General features: G+C 48.6%; 2 protein-coding genes across 2 annotated transcripts in view; one reads left to right on the top strand and one right to left on the bottom strand.

Annotated features, from left to right (window-relative positions):
- Positions 1 to 5,289: 5,289 nt before the first annotated feature.
- On the top strand, positions 5,290 to 5,592 carry LOC124652151 (Bowman-Birk type wound-induced proteinase inhibitor WIP1-like). Its single transcript, XM_047191178.1, has one exon. The coding sequence runs from the start codon at positions 5,290 to 5,292 to the stop codon at positions 5,590 to 5,592; it is 303 nt and encodes a 100-aa protein (XP_047047134.1).
- An 8,611-nt stretch (positions 5,593 to 14,203) lies between these two features.
- LOC124658324 (chitinase CLP-like) overlaps positions 14,204 to 18,468 on the bottom strand; it is a 42,792-nt gene continuing 38,527 nt past the window's right edge. Inside the window, exon 2 of the mRNA XM_047196682.1 lies at positions 14,204 to 15,033. Coding sequence (XP_047052638.1) covers positions 14,264 to 15,033 — 770 coding nt within the window. The 3' untranslated portion in view covers positions 14,204 to 14,263. The remainder of the gene's footprint in view (positions 15,034 to 18,468) is intronic.

Genomic DNA, 18,468 nt, shown 5'->3' with positions numbered 1-18,468 from the left:
GTGCCCCCTGCGCCGCCTCTTCGCCTATAAAAGCCCTTTCGACCTAAAAACGCAGTACCAATTGACGAAACTCCAGAAAGACTCCAGGGGCGCCGCCGCCATCGCGAAACTTCAATTCGGGGGACAGAACTCTGTTTCAGCACCCTGCCGGGACGGGAAATTGCCCCCGGAGCCATCTCCACCGCCGTCTTCACCGCCATCTTCACCGCCATCGCTGCCTCCATGATGAGGAGGGAGTAATCCACCCCCGAGGCTGAGGGCTCCGCTGTAGCTATGTGGTTCATCTCTCTCCCATGTACCTCAATACAATAATCTCATGAGCTGCTTTACATGATTGAGATTCATATGAGTTTTGTATCACTATTCATCTATGTGCTACTCTAGTGATGTTATTAAAGTAGTTCTATTCCTCCTGCACGATGTAATGGTGACGAGTGTGTGCATCCGTGTTAGTACTTGGTTTATGCTATGATCATGATCTCTTGTAGATTATGAAGTTAACTATTGCTATGATAGTATTGATGTGATCTATTCCTCCTACATATGCATGAAGGTGACGGTGTGCATGCTATGTTAGTACTTGGTTTAGTCTTTTGATCTATCTTACACTATAAGGTTACTAAAATATGAACATTAATTGTGGAGCTTGTTAACTCCGGCATTGAGGGTTCGTGTAATCCTACGCAATGTGTTCATCATCCAACAAGAGTGTAGAGTATGCATTTATTTATTCTGTTATGTGATCAATGTTGAGAGTGTCCACTAGTGAAAGTGTAATCCCTAGGCCTTGTTCCTAAATACTGTTGTGTTACTACTGCTGCAATACTACCACCATCAACTACACGCCCGAAAGCTATTTTCTGGCACCGTTGCTACTGCTCATATATATTCATACCACCTGTATTTCACTATCTCTTCGCCGAACTAGTGCACCTATTTGGTGTGTTGGGGACACAAGAGACTTCTTGCTTTGTGGTTGCGGGGTTGCATGAGAGGGATATCTTTGACCTCTTCCTCCCTGAGTTCGATAAACCTTGGGTGATCCACTTAAGGGAAAACTTGCTGCTGTTCTACAAACCTCTGCTCTTGGAGGCCCAACACTGTCTACAGGAAAGGAGGGGGAACGTAGACATCAAGGTGCGCATAACTCTCGTTAAGACCACGCAGAAGGGTAAGAACGAGGGTCTCGTCGGAGATGGGCTGGCCAACGTCGCCGAGGGAGTCGGTGAGGGCCTTCAGCTTGGCACAGTAGTCGCTGATGGAGAGATCCCCCTGAGGGGTGTTGCGTAAGTCGGCCTCCAGCTGAATGGTGCGGTGCTTCTTGTTGTCGTGGAAGAGGTTCTCGATGGCATCCCAGATGACGCGCGCCGTGGCTCCTGGGCACATGACGATGCCGAGGAGGTCGACGAAGACAGAGCCATAGATCCAGGAGAGGACAGTGTCATCGTCGCGTCGCCAGTAGGAGTTTGGGCCGGTGTCGGAGGGGGTGGTCTCGCCGATGACATGGGCGGTGAGGCCGTAGCGGCCGAGGGCAACGAGGAAGAGCTCACGCCAGTTGGTGTAGTTTCGTCGTCAAGGCTGAGGGTGATCGGGACGTGGAGTTTAATGGACGTGGCGTAGGTGTTGGGGTTGGGGCTGTTGGTGGTGGCGAGAGGGATTGCGTCGGTGTTGGTGTTGAGGTTCAGATTGGCGGTGGGTGGAGGGGTAGTGGTGGCGTTCGCAGTGGTGAGCTGCTGGGTCAGGGAGGTTTCGCGTGCATCAAGGGCGCGGGCGCGCTCCTCGAGCTCGCGTTCTTTGGCTTCGATCTCTTCTGGTGTCATGGTGGAGGTAGGAGGGAGAGGTTTGGGGTTTTGGGAGGGAGGGAGAGGCGGCGGCCGGGAGGGAGAGGAGGGAGAAGCGGCAGCTAGGTTAGGTTGAGCTGCTCTGATACCATGAAATAATGAGATCACGGGTGACTCGATGGCCCTCCTCGTGACTGATCATACATATATATATGTGGAGTACATCTTAAGTTACAAGTTAACTTGGATCCTAATCCTAAACCCTAACCGCCGGCGGCTGGGCTGGGCCAGGCCGGTCGGTTGCCTAACAATATGATATATCTTTATGGTGCGTGCACACATGCATGGATGTTGATAGCCCCAACAAAAGTTCGAATTTAGGATCTCCATCACGGAAGAAAAAGATTGAGCAAAAATCTTCAATAAGGCCATGAGGCATGCACATCGACAATATTTGATCCAGCTGAAGAGCGAGGTCATGATTTTTTAAACCGGAGAGTATGCATACTTCACCTCGAAACTATCATAGGAAGAAACTTCTCCATCGGCACCCAATGCCAGAGAAAACAACGGAAGAGGGTTGAGCATGCCCCGCCACGCACCGGCCCACTGTTGCACCATCATTGATCCCCGCCGTCATGAAATGGAGGATGGTCACCTGTGAAGTGTGTTGCAACCAGATCAATCTGTGCTAGTGTGACCTTTCCGACAGCAAGGGTCACCACTGCCCTACTGGAGCGAACAGCTCTGCCGTGACTGTAGATGGAGCCATTTGCTCAGCGTAGTCATCCAATGGGGGTGAAGGTGGTGAGGGAAAAGAAGAAGAATAGGCACAATGGTATCTAAGGTGTTTTGTTGGTGCTGCTCCCTGAGAACGACACGACTCACGAGTGCACCTAGGACTATGTGAGATGGTTGACTCCACATTTGAAGATGGATAATTATCCACATATCATCCTTCTTTACCTTTTCTCTTGTCTCTTTGCCTTTCATATGTAGAGAAAAGCAGTCTCGCGAACTTACCTTTGATCCTCGCGCTTTGTTTGGGAAAAAAAACTATGTACGTGATTAAGATGGAAACACGAAAAGGACTCATACTTTGATTTGGATCAATTTTCATTTTGCGTCATGTTGTGGAGTGTCAATGCTGGTGTGCTGATAAGCAGCAACATACGGTAGGGACCAAACAAGGCATTGGTGATCTTACTTTAGGAAAAGATTTGCAGAGTCAGAAAGTGGTTCTTCTCCTCCTCTGCAACAAGGTCAAATATAGTAGGAGGAAGAGCACTGGCGAAAGGGTGCGCAGGTGTTGCTGTCTCTCAGTTGGGCTGAGTGGCGATACATGGCTGAACTAATGTACAAGTGCCAGTAGAGCCCACAAAATTGACAAAGTTGTGCAGTTTGATGATTTCAGAACATGCGTTTCCCGGTTACGGCCCAATAGCCCCTTGATATCTGGTGTATAATCCTTTTTCTCTTCAAAACTGACAAGGTACACCTCGAAAAAAACAACTGACAAGGTATGGTACTAGTGTGTCCGTGTGTGTAAGTATGTTGTACACAAATAACCAAGCCTGAAACCTACAAAGACGCATCTACGTGAGTATATGCATGATTCTTATCTTTTCTTGACCACTTTCAATCACCTCCTCATAAGAATATGATGGGAACTCATAAAAATATGATGGGAACGTTTGGGGGCTGTCTCCACTCTGTTGTGAGCTAATCCATGACGCATGAACATTATGACTGTTCGTTCGGGCATATCATACTCAATTGATGCAGAGTCAAAAATACATATCAGTAAACGCAATCACATACGAACGGGCACATGCTCGATGCCGGCGCGTCGGCCGGCCACCGGTTAAAGTCTAACCTGACAAGCTTATCAAAAAATACTCAATCCTTCCGTCACTAGCATAGCAAAGTAAGCAACATGCTAATCCTACTGTGCCCGAGATTGATCTTGACGCCTATATATAGAGAGCTGCCCCGACCTTGGCGGCGGCCTCCTCCTTCCGCCGGAGATGGCCAACAAGATATGGTGGATCTTGGGATCTCATGTCTTGCAGAATAAAAGGCGGCGGTCCTAGGGCCTCTCTTGCGTGAAGAGCAGGACCTACCGGAGGCCTGGACTCGTGATCTGGCCGGAGGGTTGAGTTCCGGAAGGCTCCGCCGGCGAATGTAATAGTGCTTTGCCTGGAGTTTGCTGGAGCGGAGGTATTCGGTCGTGCACACCCATGCTTTTATTCCAACCGACTGGTTCTGGAGGGAGCGGCGCGAAGCTCTTTTTCTGTGTTGACATCAAGTGACTATGGATCCATGATGAACGTTGGAAGAAGAGAATTTCATGAAGGCCGGAGGGGAGGACTAGCTAAGGGAGGTTCAAGTCTCCACGCTGTTGAGAGACTGGCTTGGTGTTCCGGGCTTCACATCAGCGGTATGAAAGTGGGGGCGACAACACAGGTGAAGCGCAGAGTCCTACCTTTCAGGGTGAAAACCCAAGGTCTGGCCTTAACTGGTTGTGCCTGGCAATGGCCTTGGTGGAGGCATTGTTTTGAGAGCGGGGACTATCTTCAGGGTGAAAACCTAAGATCTTTGATCGGGCGACGATGGTGTTTGAGCACTGTAAAGCCAACTTCCTGAATGAAACGAAATTAATATATCTATGAACGCTTTTAAACATATGGAGATTGACCATACAAAGGTTTCTTAAGTTTTCGAATAATATGACCGTCACACATGATGAGGAAACGAATACCACAATTGATGGTCGGATAAAATCACATATGATGGTGATGTTTCGGAGCCAGGTTTTAGATGAGGCATATTTTATTCATTTGTATGACTTAAAAGCCCCTAAAAGCCACGGCCAAAATCTAAATCAATTTCTTCAAAGAAAACTCAAAAAGCGCAAAAATTGCTACATTGTTCAGATCTCCAAATGTTACCCAATGAACGACATTGTAGTCTACGGATGGGCTCTCCACCACATGAGGTTTACATGAGGTTTGACAGGATGCTAACATACATCCACCTAAATATATGCATGATGCATGCTTATCCTTTCTTGAATCTTGACTATGATTAGTATACTTATATAGCGAGCTAATCCATGACGGATGAATACTATGACTGTTCGAACGGAAATACATAATAGTCAACCGATGCAGAGTCAAAAATCAAGATTAGTAAACGCAATCACATATGATGTGGACATGCACGCTAAGCTACGTACTATCTTTGAGGTCGTACGTGTAACAGAAACCCGCAAAATCCATGGCTCGATCCCAGTGCGCCAGCCAGTCACGGGTTAAAGTCTAACCTAACAAGCATAGCAAAAGAATACTCCTACTTAATCCTTCCGTCACTAGCATAGCAAAATAAGCAACATACTAATCCTACCATGCCCCGAGATCAATCTCAATGCCTATATAGAGAGAGAGAGAGCTGCCCTGGGAAGCCTCAGAGATCGGGTACATACATAAATCGTTGGAACCAAGTAGCCATGAAGATTAGCGTCGCTCTAGTGGCGATCCTACTTCTCCAGACCGCTCTGGTTACGGCGGTCTTCGCGGATATCCATGCAACATCTGTGGGTGAGGGCAAGGCCATCGACACCAACCCGTTGAAGCTTAATTGCTGCAGCAACTGCAACTTTTCCTTCTCAGGCCTCTACAACTGCGACGATGTCGTCCTCAACAAGTGTGACCCGGTCTGCAAAAGCTGCACCGTCATGAAGACGTACCCTGTCAAGGAGTACAAGTGTGCCGACACCTTCCTCGGCATATGCGGCCCGCCCTGCAAGTAGAACTAGTAATCCATGGAGCTTCAACTCGGTTGAGATAGCTTCAAAGCGAGTCGTTCTTTCGAATGCACTATGGTATACTTCTCTGTTCGGAAATCCGCCACACTTATTTTAAGCGTTATATATGTTATTATAAGTGTGGTATATGTTGATGTTATAGGTGAAACAGTAAGACGATGTTTACGTGTTTGTCTATGGGTTTATGCAATAAAAGTGGTGTAATTGTCATAGTATAAGTATGTGCACAACCTCGACTCATCAACCGATAATTCATCATCAATGAAGTCCTTCCTTTCTTTGCTACTCCGCATATAGATTCAAACTTGCACACTGTTGGTGTTAGTATATGAGAAGGAATGAAAACAAAAAGTTTCTTAAGTTTTCGAATAAGATGGCCGGCACACATCTAGATGATGAGGAAGCAGATGCCACAATTGATGGTTGGATTTGATCTCATCTCGTGGGTGATGTTTCAGAGGTGGGTTTTAGATGAGGCAGGGCTTGATCCTTTGTATGACCTAAAAGCAGCAGGCCGGAATTCTAAATCAATTTCCTCAAAGAGGATTCAAAAGGCGCAAAAAGGCTAAATTCTCCAAATCTTCAAATGTTACCCAATGAATGGTATTGTAGTCTACGGATCGTCCCTCCACCACATGAGGCGTTGTATGAGCTATCGATGTCTTTTTCGTGCTACACTTTTTTGTTTTGCTTGCGGTGTTGTGCATCTTTGCAATGTAAAGGCCAGGGCAAGCTTTTATGAGTCGTATCATCCTGATGTGAATTTACAAGTTTAATTAAATGTCCTTAAGCGAAAAAAGTTCAATCAAGATTGTTTGTCCTGTGTTGTTTCCATCTTGGATTGATAATTTTGGAGTGGTAATCTCCTGTTAAATACTGCTATGTCTTGTCTGGAGGATGTATTACTTCTTCTGCTAATTGCCTCCGGCTAAATCTGATTCTGTGATATGGTTTCGTGCAGCTGAATTTCTGTTCAAATTTCGGCCATTTTTCGTCTCAGGTTTCAAATTTTATTTTGTGCTTTTTCGTCTGTTAACTTCTGGCTATTTCGGCCATTTCACCCAGTCCGCTAAAATCAGAAAACTAAATCCAAAACCTTGGTAAGTTCAAAGTAGCGGCAAGTTTAATAGGCCGGCAGAGTAATGTTCATGAGCTCCTTGGTGAATTACATTCGTAAAACTCAAAACCAGACCAGGATGCACGTATTATTATAGATTGCTGTCCTCGGATCGAAAAAGAAAACTGCATCACAGAAGGAAGATTGAGGCTGGTGAGGGAGCACGAGAGATGGAGGTAGGTGAGCGCCAGGTCCACGTCCACGCTGCTTTCCGCCTGAGGGGGCTTGCCAGTGGCGGCGGCGGCGGTGGGGGCTGGGGCTAGGGCTGGGGCGCGCGGTGTCGGGGAGGCGGCCCTCGAATCTATTCGCGAGGTAGCGGAGGTGCTCCTTGGCGGCGGCGATGAGGTCATCCGCGTAGCCTATCATGACTCCGACCAGCTGGCGGTGGCCAGACGCCGACGAGGAGCTCGATGCAGCGGGGGAGGTGGTGTTCCAAGGAGAGCATGACCGCGTAGTAGGCGGACTCGACGCGGGCGAAGGCCTGGACCAGGGCTGTCGGGCGCGGGGAGTGCCACTGCCCGCAGCAGGCCGTAGAGGAGCAGGTGCTTGGTGAGCACCCGTATCCATACCGTGTATGTTGCATCAAGATTCGTGCAAATTCTTTTTGTTCCCCTCGCAAACAATTTCTCATTTTTGTATCTCTCACACCACACATTATTTGAATAAAAAAATTTGCAGATCACCTAAACATAACAATTGGAACATGGGAAAAATAGTTTGAATTTTTTTATTAATTGTGTGTATATATATTTAAAGAATTTATTTTGAATTTTAAATAATTTGAAATTTAAAATTGCACAAAAAATTCCAAACTATTCTTTCCCCATTCTATTTGTTATCTTCGAGTGACTTGCAAAAAAATAAAATCAAAAAAGTGTATAATTTGAGAGAACTGAAAAAGCAAAAGTCAAAAAAAGAGGAGGTGGGATTATGTTAATACGAAGCGTTTTCTGGTATGGCGACTGTAGGGCGACCTAGGTCGTGACTCACGACGGCCGCCGCCGCCGCGGTGGCTGTAGTTCTCCGGCGTCTGGATACGGCAGCGCTGGCACCTGTACCCGTGTAGGGTCCCTGTCCTCCCCCGGGTCCCTCCGGCGGTGAGTTTTCGAGGTTACAGTTTCGATCTGAAACTTTGAGATATTGGTGGAGCAGATTGGATGCTTGTCTGGTTCTGCTTTGCATGCTGAAATCAGTTCTGGTTTAGAGCTGATCGCTTTTGGTTTTGTTTTTGGAGGTCTCGTGATTTGCGTGCTTGACACAATGAATCTACTAGGTCTGAATTGCCGGGGATGTGGGTGACCCGAAATAGTTCAGGAAATTAGCAGCTTGATCAGGCTGCATCATCCAGGGGTGGTTTTCCTCTCGGAAACCAAAATGTCTGAAACTCGTTCTCAAGAATTAAAGTGGAGGTTTGGGTTTGACAGAGCTTTTGGTGTGAAAAGTGAGGGTTCCAGTGGAGGCTTGGTGATGTACTGGAATAATGGCTCTGATGTAACGCTGAAATCTTTTAGCAGGAATCATATTAATGTCATGATCAAAAATAACTCCACAGGGCCAACCGAATGGAGATTTACAGGTTTTTATGGGGATCCAAAAAGAACAGCAAGGAGAAGAAACTGGGAGCTACTCAAGTACCTTAGAAGGGAATTCGATAGGCCATGGATCTGTGCTGGAGATTTTAATGAAGTTCTTAGTGCAACAGAACAATTTGGAGGGAATGATCGAGAAGAGTGGAAAATGGAGGGATTCCGAGATGCGATTGATTATTGTCGAATGGCTGATCTTGGATATATTGGCCTCCCATACACTTGGGACAACCGTCAGCAAGAAGGAGCTAACATAAAAGTAAGATTGGACAGGGGTCTTGGAGATGACACGTTCATAGATTTGTTTGATAACACGACAATGAGTCACATTCAAACTACCAAGTCTGATCATTGTGCACTGTTAATCAAAGTGTCTCGATCGGAATGGTTGGGAGGAAGTAATCTTAGACGGCCATTTCGTTTTGAGAATATGTGGACTCGTCACGAAAATTATCAAAAGGTTATAGAGGAAGGGTGGTAGACCGGCAGTGGGGACTTGAGTGACCTCCAAGCGGCGTTGGGCCAATTGAGTTCAAACCTGACCAAGTGGAGTAGAGAAGAATTTGGTTCGGTTAACAAACAACTTAGAATCATGCGGGAGAAACTTGATCGGTTGAGAGCCAATTCAATCGGATCTGGACCTTCTAGGGAAGAGAAGGATTTGATGTATAAAATAACAGAGCTCTTGTCACGTGAAGAAATAATGATGAAGCAACGATCCCGCGCTCTTTGGCTTAAGGAGGGGGATCGGAATACAGGTTTTTTCCATGCAAAGGTGAAGGAGCGAACGAGGACAAATAAAATCGTCTCATTGCGCAAGGAGGATGGTACTTTTACATCTGTCCAGTCTGAGATGGAAGTTGCTGCTACTAATTTCTATACTAGTCTTTTTACAGCACAAGAAAATACCTCTCCGGAGGTAATTACCAATTATGTTCCAAGGAAGGTGACGCATGAGATGAATGAACAACTATGTGCACCTTTCACGGATTGGGAGATAGAGAAGGCTCTATTTATGATGCACCCAAACAAATCACCTGGTCCGGATGGCTTCACGGCGGGGTTTTATATTAAGCATTGGGATCTTTTGAAGGAAAGTGTATGTGTTGCTATTAGAAGATTTTTGGAGGGAGGTGATATGCCAGAGATTGTAAATCGCACAGTGCTGGTTTTAATTCCAAAAATCAAGCAGCCGCAAGATCTGTCTCAGTATAGACCGATTGCATTGTGTAATGTCCTCTACAAAATTGCATCAAAAGTGCTAGCACTTAGGCTGAGGCCTGTTTTGGAGGAAATCATATCTGAGGAGCAGAGTGCGTTTGTCCCTGGCCGCTTAATAACTGACAATGTCATTACGGCCTTTGAAAGCATTCACTATTTGAAAAAGAAAAAGGGGAAGAGTGGTGCTTGTGCCATTAAGCTTGACATGGCAAAGGCTTATGATCGGGTAGAGTGGATCTACTTAAGAGCTATAATGGCGAAGCTAGGTTTTTCTGGAAGATGGGTTGATTTGGTGATGAAATGTGTCCAAACGGTATCTTTTTCGGTGAGGGTGAATGGACAGTTTTCTGAGTACTTTAAACCCACCAGGGGTATTAGGCAGGGTGACCCAATCTCTCCCTACTTGTTTCTTATTTGTGGAGAAGGTCTCAGTTGCCTTCTTAAATTCTCAGGACCGCAATTCTTGTCACGTGGTATTCGAGTGGGGATCCATGCTCCATGGCTCTCACATCTATTGTTTGCGGATGACTGCCTTGTTTTTGCGCAAGCTTCTGCCAGGGGAGCATCTAGACTGCACTCTATACTTGAAACATACAGAATTGGATCGGGTCAGCTTATCAACCGTGCCAAATCAGCAGTCTTTTTCAGCGCCAATTGTACTGAGGAGATGAAGAATGAAGTTCACGAGCTATCCGGGATTGAAGCAGAGGCTCTAGTAGAGAGGTATTTGGGGTTGCCTACGGCTCTAGGTCGGTCTATGGATGATCAATTTGAGCATATTGTTGCAAGGATTAAAAAGCTGGTGAATGGTCTGGCGACAAGGAAATTGAGCGGAGCTCCTAGAGAGGTATTGGTCAAAGCTATATGCCAAGCTATACCTACTTACTCAATGAGTTGTTTTCGTTTGTCTAAGAAGATGTGCAAGAAGATTACTAGTATTATTGCTAGATTCTGGTGGGGAGGAGATGAAAATAAGCAAAAGATTCACCGGAAAAAGTGGTCTGATATAGCTATCCCAAAATCATATGGAGGGATGGGCTTTCGAGATTTTCAGTTATTCAATCAGGCTATGTTAGCAAAGCAAGGATGGCGACTAATGACAAAGCCTGACTCGTTGTGTGCTAGAGTGGTACGAGGTAAATATTATCATGGCTCTGATTTCATGTGTGCAAATAAGAAAAGAAACTCTTCACATGTGTGGCGTGCCATCCTACATGGAAGAGATGCTTTGAGTAAGGGTCTGATAAAACGTGTTGGTGATGGCAGTACAATACGTATCTTTGATGATCCTTGGATACCAGCTAACAGTAATGGTCGACCGTTATGTAAGCCTATTGAGGCTAAAGCAACAACGGTTGGTGAACTAATCGACAATGAACAAATGAGCTGGTCCGAGGAGAAGTTGGAGGCGAATCTAATCGAGACAGATAGACGAGCGGTTCGTCAAATACCTCTAGGAAGATTTGCAGAAGACGAATGGGGATGGACACAAGAGGAGAAAGGAATTTTTTCAGTTCGGTCTGCTTATAGGCTATTGTCCTCAGCTCAGTACGCCACACAACCGGCAAGTTCTGAAGCAAAATTATGTTGGAAAAGGCTTTGGAAACTTCAGGTGCCACCCAAAATTCGATCATTCTGGTGGAGAGTGACTAAAGGTTATATCCCAGTGAGACAGGTTCTTAAATCCAGGCATATGGAGAAGTTTGCTTTTTGCATGCTCTCTTCGGCTGCACTTGGGCAAAGATCTTCTGGGATGAATTAAAAAATACGACGTATGTTAAACTGCCAAATTTTCACCCAGATTCTTGGGCTATGGACATGGTTGATAGCAAGACAATGATAGAGTCACATACGGCCATGATTCTATGTGGCTGCTGGTCAGTGTGGCAAGAAAGAAATGCCAGGAGGCATGGTGATGGAGGGCGCAGTGTCATGGACTCGGTTCGGTGGGTACTGCAAACCACCCTCGACCTTGCACATGTTGGACGGGAAAAGTTGAAGAAGGTTCTGAAATGAAAGGCTCACTGGACACCGCCAGATGATGGAGTTATCAAAATAAATACGGATGCCAGCTTCTACGACCAGTCGATGTCAGGAGGCACTGGATTGGTGGTGCGCGATCATCAAGGTAACCTGATTAGGGCTCAAGCCCTTTGGTTCGATCATGCAGACAGTGCGTTATCGATGGAGGCGCTGGCCATACGGGAAGCTGCAAGACTCGCTCAGGAGAGGGGATATACAAATGTTGTTATCGAAAGTGACTCATCAGTGGCGGTTAAAATGTGCAACGACGATGATCGGAATAGGTCTAAACTGAGATCCATCCTCCAGGAGATAAGAGAGATTAGTAGGGCTTTTACTAGTTTTAGCATTCTAGTTATTGGGCAGGAAGCAAACACCGCTACTCATTTATGTGCTAAGCAAGCTAGTTCAGATAGGAGGAGATGCCTCTGAATTAATTATAACCCGAGGTTTCTTGCTCACACTCTAGAGAGTGATTGTAATCCTATCGATTAATCAATAAAGCCCTTTAATTCGCAAAAAAAGAGGAGGTGCGCAGAGCGCACCTGCACTCTTGCAGTTTTCCCGGCCGTAGAGCTGCTCAAGGTGAAGCTGTCGCGGTTCTCGGCCGCGGTCTCGAGGCAATCGGCGAGGTAGCGGGCGCCGTAGTCGAGGCCCTTGGAGTAGACCTTGCGGAGGCCGGAGGCGACCTCCTCCTGGACCTCGTCTTCGGGGCATGGCTGCTGCAGCCGGCGGCGGAGCTGCAGGAGGCGGTCGCGCTGGGCCCCGACGTTCTTCGTGGCGGACATGGCACGCACGAGGATACACGCTAGGTTCTCCCTGAAAACATGGGGCACCTCTCCTTCCATGGCCGCCGCGTGATCTCTCTGTGAGGAGAAAAAACTTGAGTCTTGGGATGCGCCGCCGCCGCGGGGCAAGGAAGAGAAGGTGAGGGCCTGCAGCTATTGAAGAGAGAGAGATCCAGGCGAATGGTGCCTCCTTTTTGGCCATGGGTCTGCAGGCTGGGCCCATCAGAACCAGCTTCCATGGCGTGCTCCTTCCTCTACCACTGCAAGACAACAATCACCGTAGCTGAATACTACCTCCATATCGGGCAATTACGTATTTCAAGATAGCTACAAATTTAGTCAGCAAAAATAAAATATATACCACAAAAGTTATACCATTCAATTTATATTCAAAAGAAGTTTTCAATGACACATTTTTTCTAATATATATTATATATTTTATTGACCAAATTGTTAGTTAAAGTTTTTCTCGAAAAGCGTAATTTCCCTGCAAACCAGTATGGACTATGGAGAGAGTTTAGGGCAGTGCTTGGCCTAGATGAGGAGGTCGTAATCTCTCCTCGCGGTGTAGTTTCTCTTGTCAGCGCACGGGGAGGTAATTTAGCGCGAGTGCGAGCATGGTGGAGACGTTGCAGGAGCTGAAGGCACCTCTAGTGTACTGAGTGCTGCCGCCCTAACTTGGATAGCACACATATTTATTATGCAAGTTAATTTAGATCAAAATAGACTTCATAATATGAATATGAATAATATGAATATGAAGAAGGAAAGTCAGAGGAATGTAGCTTGGCTAACTTGGCTCCTTAAATTATTTTTATTCTCTTACACAAATAAAAGACTAGTCATACTCATATCTAGGCCTATAGTACATGTACTCGTAGTTGCCCTCGTCGGAGGAGCCGTCATCGCCGCTCGCCGAGCGCGGCGCTCGAACCTACGAGGCGGCGGTGGTGGTTGCATCCGTAGAGGTTGTGATGTCGCACGCGCCGGGATAGATGGCCGCAACGACTACATCGTAGGCCCCGTTGCCACCACGGGTGCACGGCATGCCTATTCCTCCTTCACCCACCATGACCGGCCAGCCTCCACCAGCTGCGACAGTGGCGGTTTCAGAGAGGCGCATATGGCCACGTGTTGGCCCGGGAAATCCTTCGGGTCACCGGGGCACCTAAAGTCGTTGGCGACCATGGCATACTACGGCGGCACCTTCCACTCTGGTCCCTCCTCCGGTTCCTGCAGCCTCGGGGAGGGGGGAGGGGGGAGGAGGGAATATGGCGTCCGGGTAACGAAGTCGCCACCGTCACTGCCACCGTTCTTCGGTGGATGGAAGTGAGGGTATCGTAGGCGGGGGTAGTCGCTCGTCAAAATGTGGTTCATCACTCCCTCGAAGGTCCGGCTGCCCCATCATAGCCGCCGTCCGTCCTCGTTGTTATCCACGGGAGGCGGCCCGTCCCTCTCGTACCTGGCGAGCTCCATGTCCTAGCGATTGGTGAAGAAGACGTCCCTAGTTGTGACGTTGTCGGGATTCCAACGGGGATCCATGCGGCGAGTGCTTGGATTTTTGACACTCGGCAAAGAGCAAAAGCGGCGCCAAAGATGCGATTCCCGGTAGTGATTTAGGAAAGCATCACTTATTTTTGCAGACATTTTCATTTAAAGAGATCGCGTTGGTCCCATTCATCAGGTAGCTCGCATACGTACAATGACTTGGCGCAAATGTTACTAGTATATAGTATCTTATAGCGACAACAAAATAAGTTGTTACTTCATTGTGCTGAACTGCTGATCAATTGTGATCCGTACGTACGTTAATAGTCCATATCAAATTTAATTTATTTCCTTTATTTTAACACGCCATACTATAATGCAAGCATCAGATCGATTAAACGATAGTGTGGATCACTGAACTAGTCTAGTGTAGACTAGCCAGCCCTGGTGAAGTTGAAGTTGCTGCATGAGAAGCCTCTGGCGGGGAGGTAGCCGGTGAAGCTGAGCTGCTGCTTGGCGTTGTGGATCGCCACCAGCCTGTTCTCGAGCTGGAACCCTCCGATGAGCACCGGCGGCCCCGTCGTGCTGCCGGACGATTTCAGAAACGCGAAGCACGCCGTGTTGGCGTTCACCTGCGCCATGGAGTTGCCCCCGAACACCGTGAGGTTGGTCCCGCCCTCGAGCAGCACGTCCACCTGCGGCACCGAGTAGCCCAACAGTGACGAGCCCAGCTTGGACGAGTTGTAGCAGAGCTCGAACGGTGCCACGGCGGCGACCTTGGCGGTCTGGCCCAGGGAGCGGTCGAAGGTCGCGATGAAGCGGCTGTACACGTCGGCGCGGAGCTGCGTGTAGGTGACGGTCGTGGAGAGGCCGACGACGAGCGGGCCGGCGGCGGCGACGGAGCCGTCGATGGCGATGCCGCCGGTGGCCGTGACGAAGTAGCCGGGGTACCCGGAGAAGGGCTGGCGGAGCGGGACCGGGTCGGAGAGGAGCGTGGTGATGGCCTCGCGGTCGGCGGGCGGGGCGAGGTAGAACGGGCCGCCGCCGAAGATGGCCGCGCCCACGCCGTTGCCGCTGAACCCGGTCCTGCCGTCGCTCGGGAGGCAGAGCGCGAAGGAGTTGGCCACCTTCTGCGTGCTTGCGACCTGTGCCGGGAACGAGGCGCTGGAGCGCCCGAGCCCCGCGACGCCAGCGGCGCCAGACACTACGGGAAAATCAGGCGCTGCCGTGCAGCCTTTCATTGCCGCAAAGATTTCTTTGCCGTGCGGCGCGAGAGGGACGCACGGCAAAGAGATAAAGCACGGCAAAGTTTTATGGTGGCCCGCACGGCAAAGTATCGACGCGCGGCAAAGTTAGAAGTGCCTCACGGCAACGCGTTAGCGCACGGCAAAGCCCTCCAGATGGCACGGCAAAGAAGCCAGGGCGGCAAAGATCCTGCACACCGCACGGCAAAGAAAGGATGCACGGTAAAGGGCCTGGACGTTGCCGTGGTGCTCCCTTTGCCGTGCGGCCAGGAATGATGCACGGCAAAGCCTCCTTTGTCGTGCGTTCCATTCTTTGCCGTGCACCAACAACCATTTTATTTGTTTTTCTAACTATTTTATTTCATCTAATACTTATATTTATTTTGTTAATTAGTTTTTCTTTTTGATGACTATTTATTAGACAATGTGCAATACAAAATTACTCTCCATGTTCATCCCCCATATATATCAGGGTTCCGGTGCTCCGGCGGTCGTCCCCCTCCTTCCCGCAAAAACAGCGGGACGGCGGGTCTACCCCCGTAGATTTCTCCGCGCGAGGGTGCACAATGTACTTTTTCATTCTTTTAGGTTTGTTAGGGTTAGGTTTTAGGTCTAGTTGCAAGTTTTGGTGGCATTCCGGTGCTCCGGGGGTCATTCCCCCCTAAAAACGGCTGTCTGTGAGCCCCGGATGGTCTACCCCCTAGATTTCTCCGCGCGAGGTTCCACCAATATACCTTTTAATAGGTTTAGGTTTTTTTAGTCCATGGACATATGGAAAACCATGTGTGGCACCCTTTGGCACAGTCTAGCCCCCGATATACCCGCGGCGGGACACTTCACCGTACACGTCCAGGAATCTGTTAAGTGTTATCACCCGAAGTTGAGGAATGTCAGGCTCGGGATCCATGCCATGCACCATTTGGTGAATCACACCTTGCACCACACTTTGACACATAGCACAGGCCCACATGCAAGATTTGGTGGGGTTCCGGTGTTCCGGCGGTCGTTCTCCCCCTCCTCCCCCCAAAACAGCGGAACGTGTGCCCCGGCGGGTCTACCCCCCTAGATTTCTCCGCGCGAGGGTGCACCAATGTACCTTTTCATTCTTTTAGGTTTTTTAGGACATATACACATGGAGAACCAAGATTGAGACCCTTTGGCACATACACCCGCAGCTCGAGCCATTATCACACGATCGAGGGTGTGCACGATCTCTCGGTTAGGGTTAGGTGTAGGGTTAGGGCTAGGGTCTAGGGTTTAGGGGAGCTACTTTTGCACCATTACACCTTGCACCACACTTTGACACATAGCATAGGCCCACATGCAAGATTTGGTGGGGTTCCGGTGTTCCGGCGGTCGTTCTCCCCCTCCTCCCCCAAAACAGCGGGACGTGTGCCCCGGCGGGTCTACCCCCCTAGATTTCTCCGCGCGAGGGATTTTTCATTCTTTTAGGTTTGTTTAGGACATATACACATGGAGAACCAAGATTGGGACCCTTTGGCACATACACCCGCAGCTCGAGCCATTATCACACGATCGAGGGTGTGCCTGATCTACTGGTTAGGGTTAGGTGTAGGGTTAGGGCTAGGGTTTAGGGGTAGGGCTAGGGTTTAGGTTAAAGGTAAGTATTTATGGTTAGGTATATGTATAGGGTTTAGGGTTAGGGTTAGGGTTTATGATGCATGGTTTTGCGGCTCCGGTGTCGACACATGTAGTTAATGGTTTAGGCCAGGTCTAGGGGTTTAGGGCTCGAAGCCTACCCAGTTTAGGTTTTAGGGTTTAGGGGAGCTACTTTTGCACCATTACACCTTGCATCACACTTTGACACATAGCATAGGCCCACATGCAAGATTTGGTGGGTTTCCGGTGCTCCGGCGGTCCAAAACAGCGGAACGTGTGCCCCGGCGGATCTACCCCCCTAGATTTCTCCGCGCGAGGGTGCACAAATGTACTTTTTAATTCTTTTAGGTTTTTTTAGGACATATACACTTGGAGAACCAAGATTGGGACGCTTTGGCACATATACCCGCAGCTCGGGCCATTATCGCACGATCGAGGGTGTACCTGATCTACTGGTTAGGGTTAGGTGTAGGGTTAGGGCTAGGGTCTAGGGTTTAGGGGAGCTACTTTTGCACCATTACACCTTGCACCACACTTTGACACATAGCATAGGCCCACATGCAAGATTTGGTGGGGTTCCACTGTTCCGGCGGTCGTTCTCCCCCTCCTCCCCCCAAAACAGCGGAACGTGTGCCCCGACGGGTCTACCCCCTAGATTTCTCCGCGCGAGGGTGCACCAATGTACCTTCTCATTATTTTAGGTTTGTTTAGGACATATACACATGGAGAACCCAGATTGGGACCCTTTGGCACATACACCCGCAGCTCGAGCCATTATCACACTATCGAGGGTGTGCCTGATCTACTGGTTAGGGTTAGGTGTAGGGTTAGGGCTAAGGTCTAGGGTTTAGGGGAGCTACTTTTGCACCATTACACCTTGAACCACACTTTTACACATAGCATAGACCCACATTCAAGATTTGGTGGGGTTCCGGTGTTCCGGCGGTCGTTCTCCCCCTCCTCCCCCCAAAACAGCGGAACGTGTGCCCCGGCGGGTCTACCCCCCTAGATTTCTCCGCGCGAGGGTTCACCAATGTAATTTTTCATTCTTTTAGGTTTGTTTAGGACATATACACATGGAGAACCAAGATTGGGACCCTTTGGCACATACACCCGCAGCTCGAGCCATTATCACACGATCGAGGGTGTGCCTGATCTACTGGTTAGCGTTAGGTGTAGGGTTAGAGCTAGGGTTTAGGGGGTAGGGCTAGGGTTTAGGTTAAAGGTAAGTATTTATTGTTAGGTATAGGTATAGGGTTTAGGGTTAGGGTTAGGTTTTATGATGCATGGTTTTGCAGCTCCGGTGTCAGCACATGTAGTTAATGGTTTAGGCCAGGTCTAGGGGTTTAGGGCTCGAAGCCTCCCCAGTTTAGGGTTTAGGGTTTAGGGGAGCTACTTTTGCACCATTACACCTTGCATCACACTTTGACACATAGCATAGGCCCACATGCAAGATTTGGTGGGGTTCCGGTGCTCCAGCGGTCGTTCTCCCCCTCCTCCCCCCAAAACAGCGGAACGTGTGCCCCGGCGGGTCTACCCCACTAGATTTCTCTGCGCGAGGGTGCACAAATGTACTTTTTCATTCTTTTAGGTTTGTTTAGGACATATACACATGGAGAACCAAGATTGGGACCCTTTGGCACATATACCCGCAGCTCGAGCCATTATCACACGATCGAGGGTGTGCTCGATCTACTCGGTTAAGGTTAGGTGTAGGGTTAGGGCTAGGGTCTAGGGTTTAGGGGAGCTAATTTTGCACGAGTTACACCTTGCAC

Source organism: Lolium rigidum, chromosome 5, assembly GCF_022539505.1.
Source record: "Lolium rigidum isolate FL_2022 chromosome 5, APGP_CSIRO_Lrig_0.1, whole genome shotgun sequence".
NCBI lineage: Eukaryota > Viridiplantae > Streptophyta > Magnoliopsida > Poales > Poaceae > Lolium > Lolium rigidum.
The sequence above is the reverse complement of the archived record's forward strand: the minus strand, read 5'-3'. Positions and strand labels throughout refer to the sequence as shown.